Source organism: Nelumbo lutea, chromosome 1 (genome assembly GCF_056320005.1).
Source record: "Nelumbo lutea isolate HS-2025 chromosome 1, American lotus-T2T, whole genome shotgun sequence".
Classification (NCBI taxonomy): domain Eukaryota; kingdom Viridiplantae; phylum Streptophyta; class Magnoliopsida; order Proteales; family Nelumbonaceae; genus Nelumbo; species Nelumbo lutea.
In genome coordinates this window covers 17,950,083-17,970,946 of record NC_142684.1, presented here as the reverse complement: position 1 = coordinate 17,970,946, position 20,864 = coordinate 17,950,083, and the positions used below count along the sequence as shown (strand labels likewise).

Here is a 20,864-nt window from a genome sequence, read left to right as displayed (position 1 = left end):
GCTGATTATGAGAAGTTTGGAAGGATGATCAGCCAGCTTGAAGGTGTAACTTCATCATCCAACCCTTCTGGAAGTCCAGCCACCTCTGCATTTGCTCACTCAGGTATAAGGGCTTCTGCTAACCATGCATCTACCTCAGGTAATCCCAAGACCCCTTGGATCATTGACTCAGGTGCTTCTGATCACATGACCAACCTTTCCACTTTGTTTGTGTCATATGATTTGCTTCCTGGTCGTGACAAAATCACCTTAGCTGATGGTTCTCTTGCCCCCATTTCTGGCAAGGGAACTGTCAAGCCTACAGACTCTTTACTTTTATCTTCCACTCTTCATGTACCTAAGTTAAATACCAACTTGTTATCTGTAAGTAGCTTGACCAAGTCATTGAATTGTTGTGTAACCTTTTTCCCTTCTCACTGTGTGTTTCAGGACCTGAAGTCTCGGAAGGTGATTGGGAGTGGCCATGAAGCGAATGGAATATACTTGCTCGACACCCCTGGCCAATGCTTTGATCATCCCAAGAATGCTGCTTTTGGTTCTACTTCTTCAGAGTCAGTCAGTCAAATTATGTTGAGTCATTGTCGGTTGGGTCATTTACCTTTTTCTGCTTTAAGTCATTTGCTTCCCAAAATGTTTAAGGGAGTCAGTGTGTCCAGTCTCAATTGTGAGTCATGTCAGTTGTCAAAGCATTGTAGAAAAAATTACCTTGTGAGCAATAAAAGATCCTCTTTTCTTTTTCATATTGTACACTCTGATATGTGGGGGCCTTACCACTTATCCTCTATGGGGGGCTACAAATACTTTATCCTGTTCATTGATGACTTTTCTAGATTCACTTGGATATACTTAATGAAATCCCGAGACTTGTGAGGCAATTTCATGAGCTTGTTTTGACTCAATTTGGTATCAGAATTAAGGTTTTCAGATCTGACAATGCAAAAGAGTATTTTGAGAAGAGCTTATCCTTGTATCTCTCTGACTTGGGGGTTATTCACCAAAGCTCCTGTGTTAGAACCCCTGAACAAAATGGAGTTGCTGAGAGAAAAAATAGACATATTGTTGAAGTTGCAAGGAGCCTTTTATTTGCCTCACATGTTCCCACAAGATTTTGGGGTGATGCTGTACTTACTGCTACCTATCTCATAAATCGTATGCCATCCAGGGTTTTAGGGTTTAAATCCCCCTTCAGTCTTCTTCATCCAGATAAGGATCTCTTCCCAATTCCTCTTCGTGTGTTTGGTTGTACCTGTTATGTTCACATTCCAAGTGTGCAGAGACACAAGTTTGAACCAAAAGCCCACAAATGCATCTTCCTCGGTTACTCCCCCACACAAAAGGGTTATTGTTGTTTTGATCCAAAGACTGGCACCAGACATGTCTCTATGGATGTTACCTTTGATGAACTTTCTCCTTTTTATGGTTCCTCTCAAGAAGGACATTGTCAACAGGGGGAGAGTCTGTCACAAGTTTTTGCTCTTCCCCTTCCTGTCCCAGTTCAGTCTCTTGACAAATCTGTATCCTCACAAAATGAATCAAAGGAGGATCAGCCACTTCATTCCTCTTGTCCTAGTGCTCCTATTTCTTTACCTCCTCATCCTACCCATAATCCCAAAGTGTATCAAAGGCAGAGATCCAGGAATAAGCAAGTGGTTTCCCTTACAACAGATGATGCTCATACCCTCCCAATCATAGATGAGATAACAGGTATTGCTTCAGCTCCCTTGGAATCCCCCTTCCCAGATCTTGATGTCCCCATTGCTGTTAGGAAAGGAAAGCGGTAGTGTACTGCACACTGCATTTCCAAACACCTTTCTTATGACCTACTTTCCCCTTCATATTGTGCCTACCTCTCTTCAGTTGCTTCTAACCCCATTCCTAGGTCTGTATCAGAAGCTCTTGGGATTCCAGAATGGAGAGATGCCATGCAGGCTGAAATGGATGCTCTACATGAAAATGGTACTTGGGAGGTGGTGGATTTGCCTGAAGGGAAGGATCCAGTTGGATGCAAGTGGGTTTTTACCATTAAATACAGGGCAGATGGGACTATTGAGAGGTACAAGGCCAGACTTGTTGCAAAGGGCTACACACAGACATATGGGATTGACTATCTGGAGACTTTTGCCCCTGTTGCTAAGATGACATCTGTGAGGGTTCTTTTATCTCTGGCATCTTACTTTGATTGGCCTCTCTATCAGTTAGATGTAAAGAATGCATTTCTGAATGGTGACTTACATGAGGAGGTCTACATGTGTCTTCCTCCAGGAATGTATGGGAAAGATATGCAAGGAAAGGTATGTAAACTGAAGAAATCTCTTTATGGCCTCAAACAATCTCCTAGAGCCTGGTTTGAGAGATTTAGAGCTGCACTTGTTAAATTCGGTTATGTTCAGACACAGTCAGATCATACTCTTTTTGTGAAGAAAAGTGGGTCTCTAGCAGTGTATCTCATTGTGTATGTTGATGACATTATAGTGACTGGTGATGATGCCTCTGGCATTCTGGGCCTTAAGTCTTTCTTCCGTACAGAATTTTAGATTAAGGATCTGGGGGAGTTGAGATATTTCCTTGGCATAGAAGTTGCCAGATCCAGGGATGGGATTCTTATTTCCCAGAGGAAATATGTCATTGGTTTGTTGTCTGAAACTGGAAAATTGGGTGCAAGACCAGCTGCAACTCCTATTGATATGAGTCACAAACTTTCAGCTTCGGATGGAACTTTGTTGGAAGAAAAAGGGGTCTTTCAGAGACTTCTTGGGAAGCTTTTGTACCTGTGCATGACTAGGCCAGATATCGCATATGCTGTCAGTTGCATTAGCCAGTTCATGCATGCTCCTAGAGATACCCATATGGCAGCAGCAGAACGGATTTTGTGCTATCTGAAAGGCTCTCCAGGAAAAGGAATTCTATTTGCCAAACATGGTCATCTGAAACTTGAAGCCTATACTGATGCTGATTGGGCTGGAAATATTGATGATAGAAGATCTACTTCAGGGTATTGCAGTCTGGTGGCTGGTAATGTTGTCTCTTGGAGGAGTAAGAAACAAACAGTTGTGGCTCGATCCTCCGCAGAAGCAGAATATAGATCCATGGCACATGGAGTCTCGGAATTATTGTGGCTAAGGTCCTTAATGGAAGAACTTGGGGTAGATCATGACAAACCCATGATGTTGTACTGTGATAATCAGGCTGCCATCAACATTGCTCACAACCCGGTACAACATGATAGAACCAAACATATTGAGGTTGATAGACACTTTATTCGTGAAAGAGTCTCCTCCGGTGAAGTGTGTCTTCCATTCATTACTTCTGAAGGACAACTGGCAGATTTTCTCACCAAGGGCATTTCCAAGGCAAGGCTTCAACATGACACTGGCAAGCTGGGCATGATTAACATCTATGCTCAGCTTGAGGGGGAGTGTAGAGAAGATGGGCCGAATGGCCCATAGACTGTCATTTCATGTTATGTTATGTTTCTCTCTGTTGTGGGCCTTATTCTGGGCTCATACTCTGTAATATTCTGTTTTTTGTATTTTCCTGCTCACTCAAGGGCCTCTTTGTAATTTGTCAAAGATTAACTTATTAATAAGATGTTTAGAGTGTTAGAGAGGTGTTATGTTCGAACCTCTTACTCTCTAACACTCATTGCCGCCAGCTCTCTCTTCTCTTCCTCTCTTGTTTGTTCATTTTCTGGTTTGCATCTAATATCAAACAGTTCCATACATCAAGTGGGCTGTTTTTCAACTGAACCATTTACTTTTTATTTTTTTTTTTTTCATTTTTTTTATATGAGTGAGTCAGGCAACTAAATTGTATAGTTGAACCACTCAACCTATGACAGTGGCCAAATTGGTTTTTCTGGTCCGAGGCTGACACACTGGTTTACAAACCCTATTGGCTAAGTCATCAGTAGCTTGATAATTTTCTGATTTTCTCTAAAAGTACACTATCTCCATGGTGGCATTAGTGAGTAAGCCAGTGAAAATCATTAATTGATGGTTGGATGGGGGCTTCGAAGTCTTCTTGTTTATACTGATTTTGACAACAAAAATCACTTCTCAAATATACACTTTAATCACTTTAAATCAAGTACACACTAACAAACTTTATGGTGTTCTTCTTATCTACCTTCACAATACTTGTTAAGGTTGTCAATCAGCTAGAAATGATCACATGATACTTTTTTTGGGAACCAAGAGATTCAAAAAAGGATCATTTAGTGAAGTGGGAGATGGTTTCTAGAATCCGAGATCAAGGGGGTTTATGCATTGGAAATATAAAACTAAGAAACATAGCATTGTTGGTAAAATAGCTATGGGGACTACCTTCGGGGCAGGATATTTTGTGGTACAAGGTGATAGTTAGCTTCTATGGATTGGTAGCAAATGGATGGGATGCTAGTCTTGATCCCAGGGCGACACTCTCCTTGGAAAGCTATTTCTGGTATTTTATCTTGGGAGGATGTTTGGCTTGGGGACACCTCTCTTAAGGATAGAATCTTGAATATTTACTCCCTTTCTTTAAACATGTTCAAAGTCATTTCCTCTATCTATGTTAACAATAACTCTTGGGACTTGGGGCTGAGAAGAGGACTGAGGGAAACCAAAATGGGGCTGTTGGCAATTTTTTCTCTATTAAAGACAATGTTTTTGGATCATTACCTCCCCCAGGTGTGGTGGGCCTTTTTGACTCGAGCTTCTTTAGACAGCCGAAGAAGAGGGGAAGAATAATGAGGAGAACTACAAGAGCAACCATTTTTTGGTCAGTTCGGGAAGAGAAACAACAGAATTTTTCAAGGGCAACAAAAATCAAAAGAGGAAGTTATTGAATGCATCACCATCAAGGTTGCACATTGGTTGAAAACACTTGAATTATTCAAGGATTTTTCAGTTGTTGATATAATTAGAGGCTGGAGTGCAGTTGCTGGCTCTTCACCCTCAAAACCTGCTATGCAAGAAAGTTGGACACCTTCAGAATAACAAAGGATTAAACTGAATTTTGATGGAAGCTTCAAGGAAATCCGGGTCCATTTGGTATTGGGGGTGTGTTAAGAGATGGAGAAGGAACAATTTTGGCTCCTTTTTCAGGACCAATAGGGGTAGGTGATTCACGAAGAGCTGAAGCATTGGCCCTATGCCAAGGTTTGAGATTGGCTAAAGAGATGGGTCTACAGCAAATTGAGGTGGAGGGCGACTCCAAGTTGTTAATAGGTTGGATGCAAAGAAACAGCTTGGGAATCTGGACCCTTAGACAGGTTGTAAGAGAAATCAGGTGCCTAGCAAGAGTGGTTGAGGTACTTCTTAAGTGGATTAGAAGATTAGCAAATGGACTGGCTGATACTCTAGCAATGCAAGGGGTTACTGGGGAGGAATTGTTTAGGGCTTCGATGTAATTCTGAGATACTTTGAGGGATCAGCACCCTATCTCCGGGTGTTAATATTTGTACTTATTACTAATTGAATGAAAGTTACCATTTCCAATCAAAAAAGAAAAAGGGTAAACTTGTCCTGTAGATCTTGAATGGTCTCTTGTCTTGTGCGATGGGTGCAGGTCTTGAACTCTTTTATACCTATAGATAGTTTTTGAACAGTTGGAATTCTATCATTTTTTATTGATGCAAAGTGTATGGAAGGATTGAAAGGTATACATGTATGGAAGCTTCTGTAAATGAGTCGAGGGCGCTTCACCCTCTTCGTATTTTTTAATGACATTTCATCTTTTACTTGCTTATCAGGAAAAAAAAATTCTGGAGAGGATTTAGGGTCTGGGACTAAAGACAATCTGTTCAATGATTGCATTGATTTGGAAGACAATGGGAAATGGAGATTTATACATGATCTTGGATCCTGGTCCATCTTCTTCATTGTTAATCACTCAAATTATCTTCTTTCACCCTACAAAGTCCACAACTAGATATTGTAGTGCTAAGGCCCCATAGCTGTTGTATACCAGTGTTTTATCAAATCTGTATTAGAGAAGGAGATTAATGGAAGCTGGCCTTCAAAACATAAGTTGGAAAGTCTTAGAGCGTGGAAAGTTTAAATTATTTGAGAAAATAAGAAACCCTAGGTCAAAATTAACTTTATGAGCAAAAACATTAGGACTAATAACTGTATGTCAATAATGAAGCCTTCAAAGGGACCGTCGAGAGGATTACAGGGCCTTGTACGGTCTCCGCATTCAAGAAGAAAGGTGTTCTTAGCATCAGCGAATTCATTCTTGCCAGCGATAATCTCGTCTCCAAATGCCCTACCTGGTCTTGGGAATCTGGGGAGCCGAGCAAACGCAAGTCCTACTTACCCCCTGATAAGTAGTATTTAATCACTAGAAATGTGCCTTGTTTACAAAGTGCAGCATCTGTGGAAGAAGAATATGAAGCTGCAGGAGGGGAAGTTCTTCTTGATAATGAAGATAATGATGGTTGACTAGCAACTCATGGGAAACCAAGTGTGATGAGGAGGAAAATTTACCTTCCATGGAGACCTTAGAGATCAGCAAGAACAAAACTATTCACTCAATCCCCTCATATTTTGGTGGTAAAGAGGAAGAAGATATTCCAGATATGGAAGAGTATGAAGATCCTGATAACCTTATTGAGACAGATGCTGCAACACTTCAATCTACATATCTTGTGGCTCATGAACCTGATGATGACAATATTCTCCAGACTCGAACATATGATGTTAGCGTCACATATGGTAAGTATTATCGAACTCCACGTGTTTGGCTTACTGGATATGATGAGTCAAGGATGCTCTTAGAACCAGAGCTTGTACTTAAAGATGTTAGTCAAGACCAAGCCTACAAAACAGTGACCGTTGAAGACCATCCTCATTTGCCAGGGAAGCATGCATCTGTACATCCATGTAGGCATGGCGCTGTGATGAAAAAGATCATTGATGTTCTAATGTCACGAGGAGATGAACCATAAGTTGACAAGTACTTGTTCTTGTTCTTGAAATTTGTAGCCTCTGTAATTCCTACTATTGAATATGATTATACAATGGACTTTGACATGGGTAGCTCCAGCAATCGATTTGAGATGGAAGATTTGATGGTAGAGCTGTAGAGGAAGTGCTTATGCAGCTGCATCTTGTGTGACCCTTCCAAATTAACTCCACACTCAAAAAAACGTTCTTGCACATATGATCTCTACAAGATGATATATATAATATAACTGAAGTCCTTGTGGCATTGGTGATGATACAAACTCATTTAAAGCTGTTCAAAAAAATAACTGTAGATCAATATCATCCTTCATGATCAAACAATAAGAGCTTATTTTGGTTTCTCTCTTCTACCCATTTTATATATTAGTAGTTAGTACAAACTACAGTGTTTGATATTTACAAAACGTGAGAGCTTTTTGTACAAAGATCCTTATTTTTTATACAGAAACCTATTGATATATAAACTGTATTTCTTTAGCAGTACTTGAGAGTTTCATCATTTGGTATGTACTCTGTTTTCTTTCTTTTTTTTTTATTTATTATGTTGTATCTTGGTAAAATGTGGTCATATTTAATTGTACTGTCCTGTCTTGTCCTTTTTATATGTTTTTTAAACTTTTTTGTTACATTTTAGAAAATTCTGAAGTTCTTATTGTCGAGCAGATATGTTAATGACTCTGTATAATGTTTTTCCTCTGTTTTATGATCATGTCGTCTCTTAAAATAGAAGGTCATGTGGTACTATACAATGTATACTTTGTTAAATTATTCTATTATTTACTTGTTACTCTGTTTTGAAAAAAAGAAAAAAATTGAACTATAATTAATTTTTATTGTGAGCTGTAATTTCTTTCTGGGTGAAATTCAACTTATTTCTTTCACTTTACTTTGAAATTTTTGTTTGCATATGGTGTTAATTGCTAAGTGACATAAAATCTATTTTAGCAGTTAGAAATTTAGATTGATAATTAGATGCTATTTTTCTAATCACTTGCTGCTTTGATTTGGAAAATGAAAAAAAAGGAAAGAAAAGAAAGAAACCCAACTAATTATATTTGTTATTGGATAAACCTAAATCATAGATTCATGCAAGATTCTTTGTTTGTGAACAATGCTATATAGTTGGATTATCAAGAAGATATTTAAATTTGTTGAAGGATAACTGTACCATGTATTACATATAATCTCTCTCTCTCTCTCTCTCTCTCTCTCTCTCTGTATATATATATATGTGTGTGTGTGTGTGTGTGTGTGTGTGTGTGTGTGTGTGTGTGTGTGCTCAAAAAAAATCCTGTCATTAAATTTCAGTAGTAGGGGAAAAAACAGAAATGGTGACTCAAAGGTTGTAATAATCTGGTTACAGAACCCAGAGTTTGGTGCTTCAGGAATGAAATTAAAAAGTTTAAGGTGCTGACAAGAAACATGGACCTAAGAATACAATGGGTGGGGAGATCAGCAAATGCCATGGCGGACTGTCTAGCCAAGCAAGGGGCAGCTAGGGAATTTTTGTATTGGGCACAACTTTAACTTTTGCTTTTTCTTTCTTCTTTAGTGGAGAGATCACAGCTCGTGCCTCTCCAAGGGCTGCTTTTATGTGCTAATATTTCCAAATTAATAAAAGGTTATATTTATTTATTAAAAAACAGAAATGGTACAATATCACTACAATTAACAGAAAGCTAAGGCCCCGTTTGGTATCAATTCTGAAAATTCTCATTCTTAGAATCCTTTCAGAAAAGGATGGATTCTAAGAATTTTCATCCAGAGAATCGGTAGGTATGCTTGGCACAGTCATCTGATTTTTGTTTATTAGAAACAAAATCACGTTTGGCATCACCAGATTTCTTGGAATCAATTCTCTAGCTGGCCGATATATAAAAACTTGTTAAATAAAGGACAATGTGAACTGAATGATTTAACACATGGCCAATCTAATTGATCCACCATTTGATGGTTTGTTCAGATCCATCACATATTTCATCCTTGTGACAGAAAATGGGGGATGTCATGTAGGGAAAAACTCTAGTTGACATGATTAAAAAACCTTTTTCCTAAATGATTTAAATCCTTTTCTCACATACATACATGCATGAAGAAAACAATGTAAGATAAAAGTTTCCAATGGAGTAAATAAACTGATCTTGGTTTAACATTAGTGGTAGAAACCATCCTGTACAGAGAAAGAAAAGGATAATTTTGATCATTAAAAAAGTTCAGCATTAATTCATGAAATTCTTTGTGTAAATGCTGATGACTTACATGCATCAGGTTGGTGATGATGCTATCTGAAATTGGATTCCAACAGTTTCAAGAAGCATTATTCAAGTATAGGCGTAACAATTGAACTCCTGATTTCAATAATCCATCACTGTTATGATTTCAAAACTTCCCACTTAATTTACCAAACTGATTAAACAAAACAGTTGGAAAATGGAAAAATTTAGAAGAAAACAAAATAACTCCAAAAAGAAACTTGGGGTTCTTCTCTTTCCCCCCATCATGGAAAGTCTTTGGGTGCCGCTTTTCCTCCAAAGCCATTGTTAGTGAAAACCATCTAAAGAGACTGACGAATTTCCAGCAGCAAAAGACCACAACCAAAATCCTCGACCCGAGTCCACAACAATCCCTGAAGGAGACCTCAATAACAAACTGAAAACAAAGTACTTTTTTTTTTTTTTTTTGATAAATGAAAACGAAGTCCTTTTGTTCATCACTGTTATTGGTCGACTTAGTAAGCAAGTTTGCCGGTACAGAAGAAGAAGAAGAAGTAGTATTTGTAGCAGCAGCTGAACCTCTTGCTTGATTGAAAAATGGATGCAAGTTCAACTGTTGGGTTCCGGCTACTCGGCGGATTGACAGTTTAGATCTCGTCAGAGATGCGTGGGAATACATATTACATAGTATGATTCGCCTGAAACACACGAATGGAGCAAGCAAGAAGGATCGTGAGAGAGAGAAGAGAGAGAGAGAGAGAGAGAGAGAGAGAGAGAGAGAGAGAGAGAGAGAGAGGATAAAACTAGAGTAAAAAAGAAAGACAGTGAGGACCGAAAGAGACACTGGATGATGGGAGGAGATTAGAAATTAGAACCAGAAAAAGGTAGTTGCAGAGGACCTTGGACCGTTGTAGAGATGTTGAGGAATAACCGAACAAAGGGGAAGAAGAACTCTGCTAAATCATTTGCTGATCTTAGGAGCTACCTCAACGAGTGGTTCATGGGAGTAGCCAAGGCTCTACCTTTTTATATGAGAAATATGAGGTTCCAGGGCCTTCCACAGTTGAAGAAATCCATCCCATGACAACCTGATCACACCTTCAGCATGTATCCCAGTTCATCTAGGAAAATAAACCAGTGGCTTCATGGCTTTGTAAGAGAAAAAGAAATTTAGTAAAGAAAGTTCTAATACAAGCATCACTCCTAGAGAAGTGATAATTTAATTCTTACCAGGTACTTGGATAAAGAATCAATATTATATTCATCACAAAAAAAAAAGAAAAAGAATCAATATTACTATTTTTCCATTTTCCAAAACCATTTATAGGGAGGTTATTATCACCAATGTAGAGTCACTTCAGAATTGAAATCATAGAGACTGATTGTCAATCAATGAGTTTGGTGATGGATGGCTAAGAGTTTCTCCAGCTTTTAAATCTGCTGGTCAGCTTTCTAGAGTGAAGACAGGTGATTGTAGAGTCACCTTTTATTATCTGTTGGTGAGCTTTCTAGAGGGAAGCTCTTATCACCAATGTAGAGTCACTTCAGGATTTACTTGAAATCATAGGGAACTGATTATCAATCACTGAGTTTGATGATGGATGGCTAAGAGTTTCTACAGCCTTTATATCTCTTGGTGAGCATTCTAGAGTGAAGACTGGTAATTGGGCGAATAAAGATAAAGAATAGATGAAGAAACATGTAAGCAGCTCACTGTCCAAAGAATGAGCAAGTGATTACAGATTAGGAAGAAAGAGAATAACTCTCTCTGTTAGAACATAAAAGACATGAGAGTTATTCATCAAATTAGCTTTTATCAATTTCAATTGCAAGGACTCTTTATAGACTTGACATATATAACCCATATGGAAAATGATCAGAACTGGCTCATAATTGAATTAGATCTGAGGTAAACACATATATAACCCATATGGAGTCTGAATCTGTCTGATCCAAGTCCAATATTTCAATGACATAAAGGTGGATTTGGATTAAAACTTTTTAATTTTTCTTGATTTCAATGACAGTAAGGTGGATTTGGATTAAAGCTTCTTAATTTTTCTTGATTTCAATGACAATAAGGTGAATTTGGATTAAATCTGAATGTCTGATCCATGTCCAATATTTCAGATTTCAGATCTCAGATCAGATGAAGATTTGAAGTTTCAATTATTGGGTTGGATTTGGATGTCGCTGGATCCGACCTGAATATGACCTGATCAGAGCCCTTTATATAACAAGAGTAGGTCAGGGTGGGTTGGGTCAGGTTAAGTTCAACCCTAGTCCAAACTCAGGTTCTAAACCACCAACCCTAACTCAACCCAGCCTTTATCAACCCTAGCCCTAGCCCAACCTAAATTCCTTCAACCCTAAGTTACATTCTGGTTGGGTTTGGCTCAGCCTAACCTTTCTCCCATCCTGTTAAAATATCATAAAATCTCCAAATCCCTCAACCCAGCCTAGCCTAGCCTTTTATGACCATATTTTTGTATTGTATTTGCTTGTTTGATGTTTTCATTGGTTCTTATAGTACAAAAGTGAAAAAAATGGAATGTTTCAAATGATTAGAGTCTGCTATAAATTATGATTGATCTCTTGCAACTACTAGTATTCTAAAACGGGTAATTGACTTACTTTTAAGAACTTGATTCACTGTTGGATGCAGGTTTATTCTGGTCTTCGTTCCCGTGTTGGTGCGCCAAACCGTATTGAGGATGGCTTTTCTTGGACTCTTCTGCGATGTATTCATGGTGATCCAAAGGTCCTTTCTGCACAAAAGTTTGCACTGATGGCTGAATGCAACTCAAAGTTAGCTGTGGCTCTTACTATTATGGAGGAATGCTTTCTCTCAATGGTGGATCCAAGAACTGGCATAGACATGATCCCTCATGTATTATACAATTGGGGGTGGGTCCTTTTTTCCCTGTTTCAGTTATGCATTTATTACAATTTCCTTTTTTCTACTTTGATGTTAGATGAGTTTGCTAGTTCATTTTTGTTTTCTAGTTTTTTTAGTATATTCTAATTGTTTGTTATTTGCTTCTTGTCAACAAGAATTTAGCACTACTTTCACTTCATCATCTTATTCTAGTCAAAATTATTGTGGTCTAATATAACATATACATTTATATGCACTGGTTGGAATTAATTTTTTACGCTTTATTTTTATTAAAACTTTATTCTAATCGTTTTTATTAACTTAAATAAAATTATTTTTTTATTTATAATTTTTATGAATTTTATAAATATAATGATTTCTTTTTGAGAGGTAAGTAAATTGATTTGCACTATAGATCAAGGGAAGAACCCCCAGAATTACAAAAAAGCCCCTTTAAGAAGAAGGGACGCACAATATAGACCATTCACAACATATACAAAAATGCTCAAATAGAACAAATCAACCACCAATTATTTGTTCCATTGGGAACAGAACTGCTGAGAAGATGAGTTGCTAAACTCCTTGAGGGATTGGCAATGCTGAACCTTTGAAGATATGACTATTACCCTTCCCCTCCCCCTCGTTTCAAGCCAACCAAACCATAAATTTTATTAATGTTCAGTTTAAACAACAATTAAATAACTTTGATTGAAATCAAGAAGAACAAATTTTAAAAGTAAAAAACTTTGTATTCTTTTGTATTACTTATTTTCTTAAATATATTAGTTTTATTATTGTTCAATAGTTTTGTGTTAATTTTATATTAATTTTAAATGAATTTTGTATGGAATTATGGATATTATTTTTATTACTAATGTTAAGAATTTTTACCCTTTTTATTAATTGTAACAAAATGTAGTTTTATTAATTTCAAAAATTCTATTAATATTTTTTTATCAAAAATAACAATTAGTACATTTTTTTTATTTTATTGAAGTTATTTCTTTAATTAACTTCACTATGTTTACTTGTCTGAAAGTTTAATAGTTGAGCTATGTTATGATGTAAATTCAACAAGAAAAAAGAGAAAGAAGAATAAAACAGAAGAAAGGAGAAGAGAAAAGAGCGAAGAGAGAATGAGAGAAGGGGTGTAGTTAGTTAGTTGTGGTCTTGCCACCCCATTACTTTTATATATATGTTTGCAAATAAAAGTCAGTGCCGCCTATATAAGAAAGAAAAAACAATAAGAATAAACAAATAAGGGAAGCGCAAGTCTACTGCATTGTATCTCTACACTCTTCCTCAAGGGAAATAGACAATTTTTTTTTTTATTCCAAAAGTTGAGAACAAGGTTCAAAGTATCGATACGATATCGTATCGGTACTTAGAAACGGCCGATACACACTTTTTTTTTTTTTAGTTTTTTTTTTTGAAGTTTGGTTTTTTGGAAAGCTTATAAGATGTTTTTTATTTTTAAAAAAGTTGGGGGTCCGAAACACCTGGAAACAGGCGTTTCAGACCATATCTTTTTCAAAAGTTATGATACGATACGCCCCGTATCGGGCGTATCGTATCGATACTTTGAACCTTGGTTGAGAATAGATATTGGTCATTCCCAACTCGTGTAAATCTGTCTCTAACTTGATTTTGGTAACTAATTTGGTGAAGAGATCAGCAAGCTGCATATTAGAGACAACATAAGGAAGACACATTTCTTGAGAAGCAACTCTATAAAATGTCGGTATATGTTTTGGATTGGATTATAGGGCCTGGTTATAGGGCCTGGTTATCGCAATACAACATCAAGGGCCTTTTAGATTTGATGCCCAACACCTTAAGTAGGAATCTCATCCATAACACTTTCGCCACATCATTAGGCATGGACTTGCACTCCGCCTTAGCATTAGAATGGGCAACAACATTTTGTTTCTTACTCCATGAAACACGATTCCCTCCAGCAAAGGCACAATACAAGGTAGATCTCCTATCATCAACACACTTGACCCAATCGGCATTTGTGTGCACCTCTATTTTCATATGACAATTATTTTTTAAGAGTATGCCATGGCTTGGACATCTCTTCAAGTAGATAAGGATCCTTTCAACTACAAGTAGATGGGTTGTTTTAGGAGAATGCAGGTACAAACTAGCAACACTGACAACATAAGAAATGTTGGACCATGTCAAACAAAGATTAAGAAGTTTCCCAACCAACTGTTGAAACATAGTTTTGTCTTCAAGAGGCTCACTACCTTCTACACTTATGATTCTACTTAATAGGTGTGTTGGCAAGTTTAACTCCTAATTTTCCAATTTCTTCTAATAGATCAAGGACATATTTCCATTTGGAGATAAAAAAATGCCATGTTTAGAGTCACTTCAATTGTCAAGAAATATTGCAGATTACCCAAGTCTTTCATTTCGAACTCCTTATTAAGTAGAAGCTTCAGAGAATCAATTTTTGTTATTGATCAAAAAAAAAAAAAAAGAATCAATTTCAAAAGTGTCACTGCCTATCACCATAATATCGTCAATATACACAACAAGAAGAGAGTCAAGGAAGGGCCTGTTTTCTTGATAAAAAGGGTGTGATCAGACTAGGCCTGTACATAGCCAAACTTCTCCAAGTCAAGTCTAAATCTTTCAAACCACGACTTTGGAGATTGCTTCAAACCAATGATTTAAAAGGTGTGCCTAGGTGCTCAAGCGAGGCACATAGGTATGCACCTAGTGTCCTTGCGCTTTAGCCTAGTCATGCACTTTTTTATTGTGCATTTTGTTCTTTTTTGAACCTAGTGGCAAGGGGTGGAACCCCGGCCAAGCCCCTTAAGGCAAGCCCAAACAAGTCCATGTTAGGGACTTATTTTTAACCCCTACACGAAAAATGATTTTATATTTTTAAATGCCTTTTAAGAAGATATTTTATAAGGATGAATGAATGAACAACATTTGCTCACTTTGTTTGCACACCAAAGCTTTGAGAACCTCCTTTTTTCTAATGTTGTTCATTCATTCATCCTAATAAAATATTTTATTAAAAAACAATTAAATTTATAAAATCATTTTTTGTGTACAAATTAAGAATTAAGACTTAAAACGGACTTGGGGGCTTGGTACAAAGGTGGTTCATAGAATTAGGAATGCAAGATGTTTTACATCACATTAGCTATTTGAAGTAATGCAATTAAGGAAAAAAAGAGATTGGGGGTTTTACATGCTTGAATATGTTTTATATGTTTGATTTTATTTTTATATTTTCATTTGAATACACTTTACATGTTATGTTTATGTATTTTAATTTCAGATAATAGGTGAAAAAAACATTTATTTTAAAATTTAAGTTTATATTCTTTTATTAATATTTTGTTTAATATTTGCGTTTTTACACCTTGTGCCTCAAGCACAAATTGCCCCATGATATTTTTTTTGCCTTGCGTTTTTATAACATTGCTTTAGACCATACAAAGGCTTCTTTAGTCGACAAACTTTTTTTCCTACATCTGTATCATAAAACCTAGGAGTAATTCTGTATATACCTCGTCTCGTACATCACCATTAAGGAAGGCATTTTTAACATCCATCCTCTGATGGTATTCATCTTGGTGATTTGTGCAACCGTGCAAGGTTCCTTAATATATCAATATCATGAGTTTGTGTGTATCCCTTTGCAACAAGTTGGGCCTTGTATCTTTCAACTAAGTCATTTGTATTGTATTTTACTGTGAATACCCATCTACATCCAACAGGTTTCTTCCCTTCCGACTGATCCACCAACTTAACATCATCACCATCCATGCCTCATCCCAACTATATGGGGTCGGCTACATGAATCCTATTTTGCCGATCTTGTTACTCATGTCATTTTTGGTCTTCCCGAGCTCTTCTAGGCCCTCCAATGTGTAATAAATCACTTCTTCTAACTGGTGCAGTTGGTGGTCTTCTATGCACATGCCCAAACCATCTTAGTTTGCTCTCTCATTTTATCACCTATTGGAGCTACTCCTACATTCCTAGGGATAACTTCATTCTTAATCTTATCCTTTCTAGTTTTTTTACTCATCCATCTTAGCACTTATGTTTCTACCACATTCATTTTTTGGACAAGTGAACATGTTTCTTGATTGCCCAACACTGCTCCATACAACATGGCTGGCCTTACAACTGTTTTATAGGATTTTTCGTTTAATATAAGTGGTATTCTCCTAACACATAATAGTCCAAATGCACCTCTCCATTTTGCCCATCCTACTTTAATTCTTTGGGTGACATCCTCAATCTCGAATTCGGATTAGCTGAACGCTTTGGCTGTTCAGCGGGTTGTGGAACCAATGCTGAGGTTCCATGCCAGTAATAAATTCATGGGTCCCACTGTGAAAGGTGAGGGCCCCATGTATTTTATTACTGGCGTGAAACCTTATCATTGGTTTGTAGCAGTACTCGGCCCTGTAATAAATTCATGAGTAGAACCCGGCTCGTTGAACAGCAAGCGGGGAGGATCCCTGCCATAAACGACGCGAAAGGGAGTCATGTCGAGGGAAGAATGGTAGGCTGTGTTGTAGCAGTACTCGGCCCAAGGGAGCCAATCCACCCACCGTCGTGGTTGATCGCCTACGAAACAACGGAGATACATCTCGATTGTGCGGTTAACCACTTTCGTCTGACCGTCGATTTGTGGCCGGTAAGTTGATGAGTAGGCCAGGGTGGTGCCTTGTAGCCGGAATAACTCTTTCCAGAAGGCACTAGTGAAAACCGTGTCTCTATCGCTGATTATGGATTCTGGTAACCCATGTAAGCAAAAGACATGTGTAAAGAAGGCGAGGGCAACCGAAGTGGCACTGTACGGGTGTGATAGATGAATGAAGTGGGCGTATTTAGAGAAGCGGTTGACTATCACAAAGAGAACTGATTTGCCACCTACCTTGGGTAGTCCCTCAATGAAGTCCATGGAGATGTCGGCCCAGATCTGTGTCGGGATGGAAAGGGGCTGAAGGAGGCATGCTGGGTGTAGATTTTCCCATTTGTGCTGTTGGCATGTGGAGCAATTCTGGACAAAATCTCGAATAGAAGTCTTCATACCTCGCCAATGGAAATAAGTCCGGACGTGGTGTAGTGTTTTTTGAATGCCCTTGTGGGTGGAGTTATGGATGCTGGTGATGATGGTGGGGATCAACGGGCAGTCTGGTGGAAGATGGACTTGTTCCTTATACAGTACCAACCTGTGTTGAAGTGACCAATTGGGGTCGGTGGTGCCAGACTGGATCTGCTGTAGAAAGAGTGACCATTCCGGGGACTGTGGTGCTGCCTTCTTAATGTCGTCAAACAAAGAGATCCGAGGTTGGGAAATGCTACACAGAACCACCGCGTCTTCATCTCGCCTAGACAAGGCATCCGCTGCGCGATTTGAGGATCCTGCCTTATATTCCACCCGGAAGTCAAACCCGAGCAGTTTGCTAACCCAATGCTGCTGAGGGGAAGTGGTGAGATGCTGCTCTAACAGGTATTTGAGGCTGTAATGATCAGTTTTGACGACGAACAACCGCCCCACAAATATGGCCTCCAGTGCTGGACGGCTCGGGCTAGGCCAATTAGTTCGTGCTCATAGGCTGGAAGCTTTAGGTGCCGGTCGGCCAGTCTGCGACTGAAGAAAGCAATCGGGTGCCCTTGCTGCTGTAGTACGACCCCGATACCCACTCCGAAAGCATCGCACTTGACTGTAAATTCAAGGGCGAAATTAGGTAATTGCAGGACAGGGGTGGAAGACAGGGCATTTCTCAGTGTCAGGAAAGCTTCATCTGCTGCGTCGTTCCACCGGAAGGAATTTTTCTTCAACAGGTTGGTTAACGGGGCTGCCAACACTCCATAGTTTTGTACAAATTTGCGGTAGTAACCCGTTAAACCGAGGAACCCACGCAAGGCCTTGGCTGATTGAGGTTTGGGCCATTCTTTTATAGCCTAAATCTTGGAACTGTCAATTGTCACACCCTGCCCATGGATGACGTGGCTGAGATAAAGAAGCTGTCGCTCCCCGAAGGAGCACTTGGACCGTTTTAGGAATAATTTGTGTTGGCGTAGGAGCTCGAAAACAGTCCTCAGATGGTGGACATGCTCTACCCATGAATTGCTGTAAACGAGGATATCATCAAAGAAAACTAAAACAAATTTGCGCAGATGGGGCTGGAATACCTCGTTCATTAGTGACTGAAATGTAGATGGGGCGTTGGAGAGTCTGAATGGCATGACTAAAAATTCGAAGTGACTGAAATGTAGATGGGGCGTAGGAGCTCGAAAACAGTCCTCAGATGGTGGACATGCTCTACCCATGAATTGCTATAAACGAGGATATCATCAAAGAAAACTAAAACAAATTTGCGCAGATGGGGCTGGAATACCTCGTTCATTAGTGACTGAAATGTAGATGGGGCGTTGGAGAGTCTGAATGGCATGACTAAAAATTCGAAGTGGCCATGGTGGGTGCGAAAAGCAGTCTTCTTCACGTCACCAGGAGCCATGCGAACTTTGAAGTGTCCGGACCTGAGGTCCAACTTAGAGAAATACTGGGCACCATGCAACTCGTCCAGCAGTTCGTCCACAACGGGAATAGGGAACTTATCTTTGATAGTCCGGTCATTGAGTTCTTTATAGTCAACACAGAACCTCCACGTTCCATCCTGCTTTGCCACCAACGTAACCAGCGAAGAGAAGGGGGAGTGACTTTTGCATATGATTCCTTGGTTCAGCATCTCTATACATTGTTTCTCTGTCTCGTCCTTCCGTAAGTGAGGGTAGCGATAAGGCCTGACAACGACTGGTGCTGAACTTGCCACCAAAGGAATATGATCGTCGCAAGTTCGGGGAGGGGGAAGGCCCTTGGGTTCTTGGAACAAATCTGAAAACTCGGCGAGAAGTTTTTCCATGGCTGCTGGTTCTGTCTGAAGTGCATGGACCTGTGGTGTCCTTTCCTTAACCCTGCAACCGTGCCATGAAACTTGCTTTCCATTTAGGTGGAAGGTCATGGTGAGTGCGCTGAAGTCCCACAAAATCGGGCCTAGGGTAATTAACGACTTGACCCCTAGAACAATATCGAACCCATCCAATGAAAGTACAAATAAATCAGCAAGAAACAGTTCAGAATTGACCTATACCAGCACATCCTTACAAATTCCTGGACTGTGAACTCTCTCACCATTTGCGATGGCTATCTGTAGTCGCGGTCGAAGCTCCATTGGCAGTTTTAACTGAAGGGTGACATGTTCACTTATGAAGTTGTGTGTACTCCCTGAATTGACGAGAATGCACACCGGCTGACCTGCTATCTGTGGCTGTAGCTGCATGGTCTGAGAAGTTTTAATGCCGTTGATCGCATGGAGAGAGATCTCTGGCTCGAATATGACTAGTTCTTCTTCCTCCTCCTCTTGTTCATCGATGAGGAGGCAAAAAAGCCTCTTGCATCTATGTCCTGCCGAGTAGAGGTCATTACAGTTGAAACATTGGCCTCTTGCTCGGTGTTCTGCCATTTCTGCGCTGGTCAGACGCTTAATGGGTGGAGCGGCCATGTTGCTACTTGTACTTGTCATTGGTCTAGAGGCGGTGGTGGTGGGAGATTTCAGTTCTCGGCTGTTAGTAGAAGAGGGGGTCGTTGCTGCTGATCTTGGAGGTACCCATGAGTTTGGTGGCCGACCCATACCCAATTGGACCTAAGTGAAAGTGGGAGCTGTTAGACAGTTATGCCCTTAGCTCCAATTAGATTGATGTACCTTTTGACATTTATTGTAAATGAATAACGTACATAATCGATTCATGTCATTGTGGTGTTTTTTGTGTAATACCCTTAAACTGGACACTTATGAGACTCATGTTACTTTAGAATCTTCACAGCCATTGGATAGACCCAGGGAGATTTATCCTACCAAGGTTGACACTGATGTGCCACCAAGTTGGTTGGGGTGGCTTGTCTCAACTGCAGTTTGCACTCGAACGTATGGGCTGAATTGCAGTTTGAGTTGAGCTGTAGTTTGCGCTCAAACGTACGGGCTAAGTTCATGGCTGTGACCAAATTTGGGGGATTCTGCATCTCGACATCCACCCGCAGGGGTTTTGATAGCCCTGCCGTGAACATATCCACTTGCTGGTCAGGTCGTACGGAGGATGCCCTCGCGAGGAGGGTTTGGATCTGTCGCTAATATTCAGCCACTGTGCCGGTCTGTTTAAGGTTAATCAGCTCACCCAGTGGGTTGCTGGTCAGTGGGGGTTCGAACCTAAGAAGGCAATAGGACTTAAACTGGGGCCAACTGAGCCCGAGTTCTTCTTGCTCTAACCGATAAAACCAAAGATGTGCTTCCTCTGTTAATTGAAAGGCGGCTAGACTTACCTTATCCTGGTCATCTGTCCGTTGGTTCCGAAAAAATTGCTCGCAACGATACAACCAGCCTAAGGGGTCTCCGTTGCCGTTGTACGATGGGAATTCCAGCCTGCTGTACTTGGGGACGACTGTGGTTCTTTGGCTCACGGACTGCTGCTCGCCGGAAGACTCTGGCAGATCTAGTCGGCGGCCATTGGCGGCTGTCCCTCCTTCAGAGTTCCCTTCCCTGCTAGAAAGGAATAGCTCCATCAGGCGTCGCAGCTCTCTGACTTCGTCTTTGATCTCATGGACTTCGAAGCTGGTCTCCACGAGTTGGTGCTCGAGGTCGTGGATCCTGGATGGTAGCTGCTCCAGATCACCCATGACGCCTTGCTCTGATACCAAGTTGTTGAGGGCCCGGGAATAGGATCTCGTCATGGGTCGGTCCACGGGGAAAACCTCCTGTTTTTCCTTGTTCCTTCCTGCTC

At 39.7% G+C, this 20,864-nt stretch overlaps 1 protein-coding gene and 1 pseudogene across 11 annotated transcripts in view; both read left to right on the top strand.

Moving 5' to 3' along the window:
• The window catches only part of LOC148873770 (uncharacterized), a 77,689-nt gene that overhangs the window by 34,257 nt on the left and 22,568 nt on the right, over window positions 1-20,864 (top strand). For all 11 annotated transcript variants that reach the window (XM_088963601.1, XM_088963606.1, XM_088963602.1 and 8 more), the window contains exon 5: window positions 11,826-12,067. In XM_088963601.1, coding sequence (XP_088819727.1) covers window positions 11,826-12,067 — 242 coding nt within the window. The remainder of the gene's footprint in view (window positions 1-11,825; window positions 12,068-20,864) is intronic.
• On the top strand, window positions 6,111-7,066 carry LOC148873771 (autophagy-related protein 3 pseudogene; annotated as a pseudogene).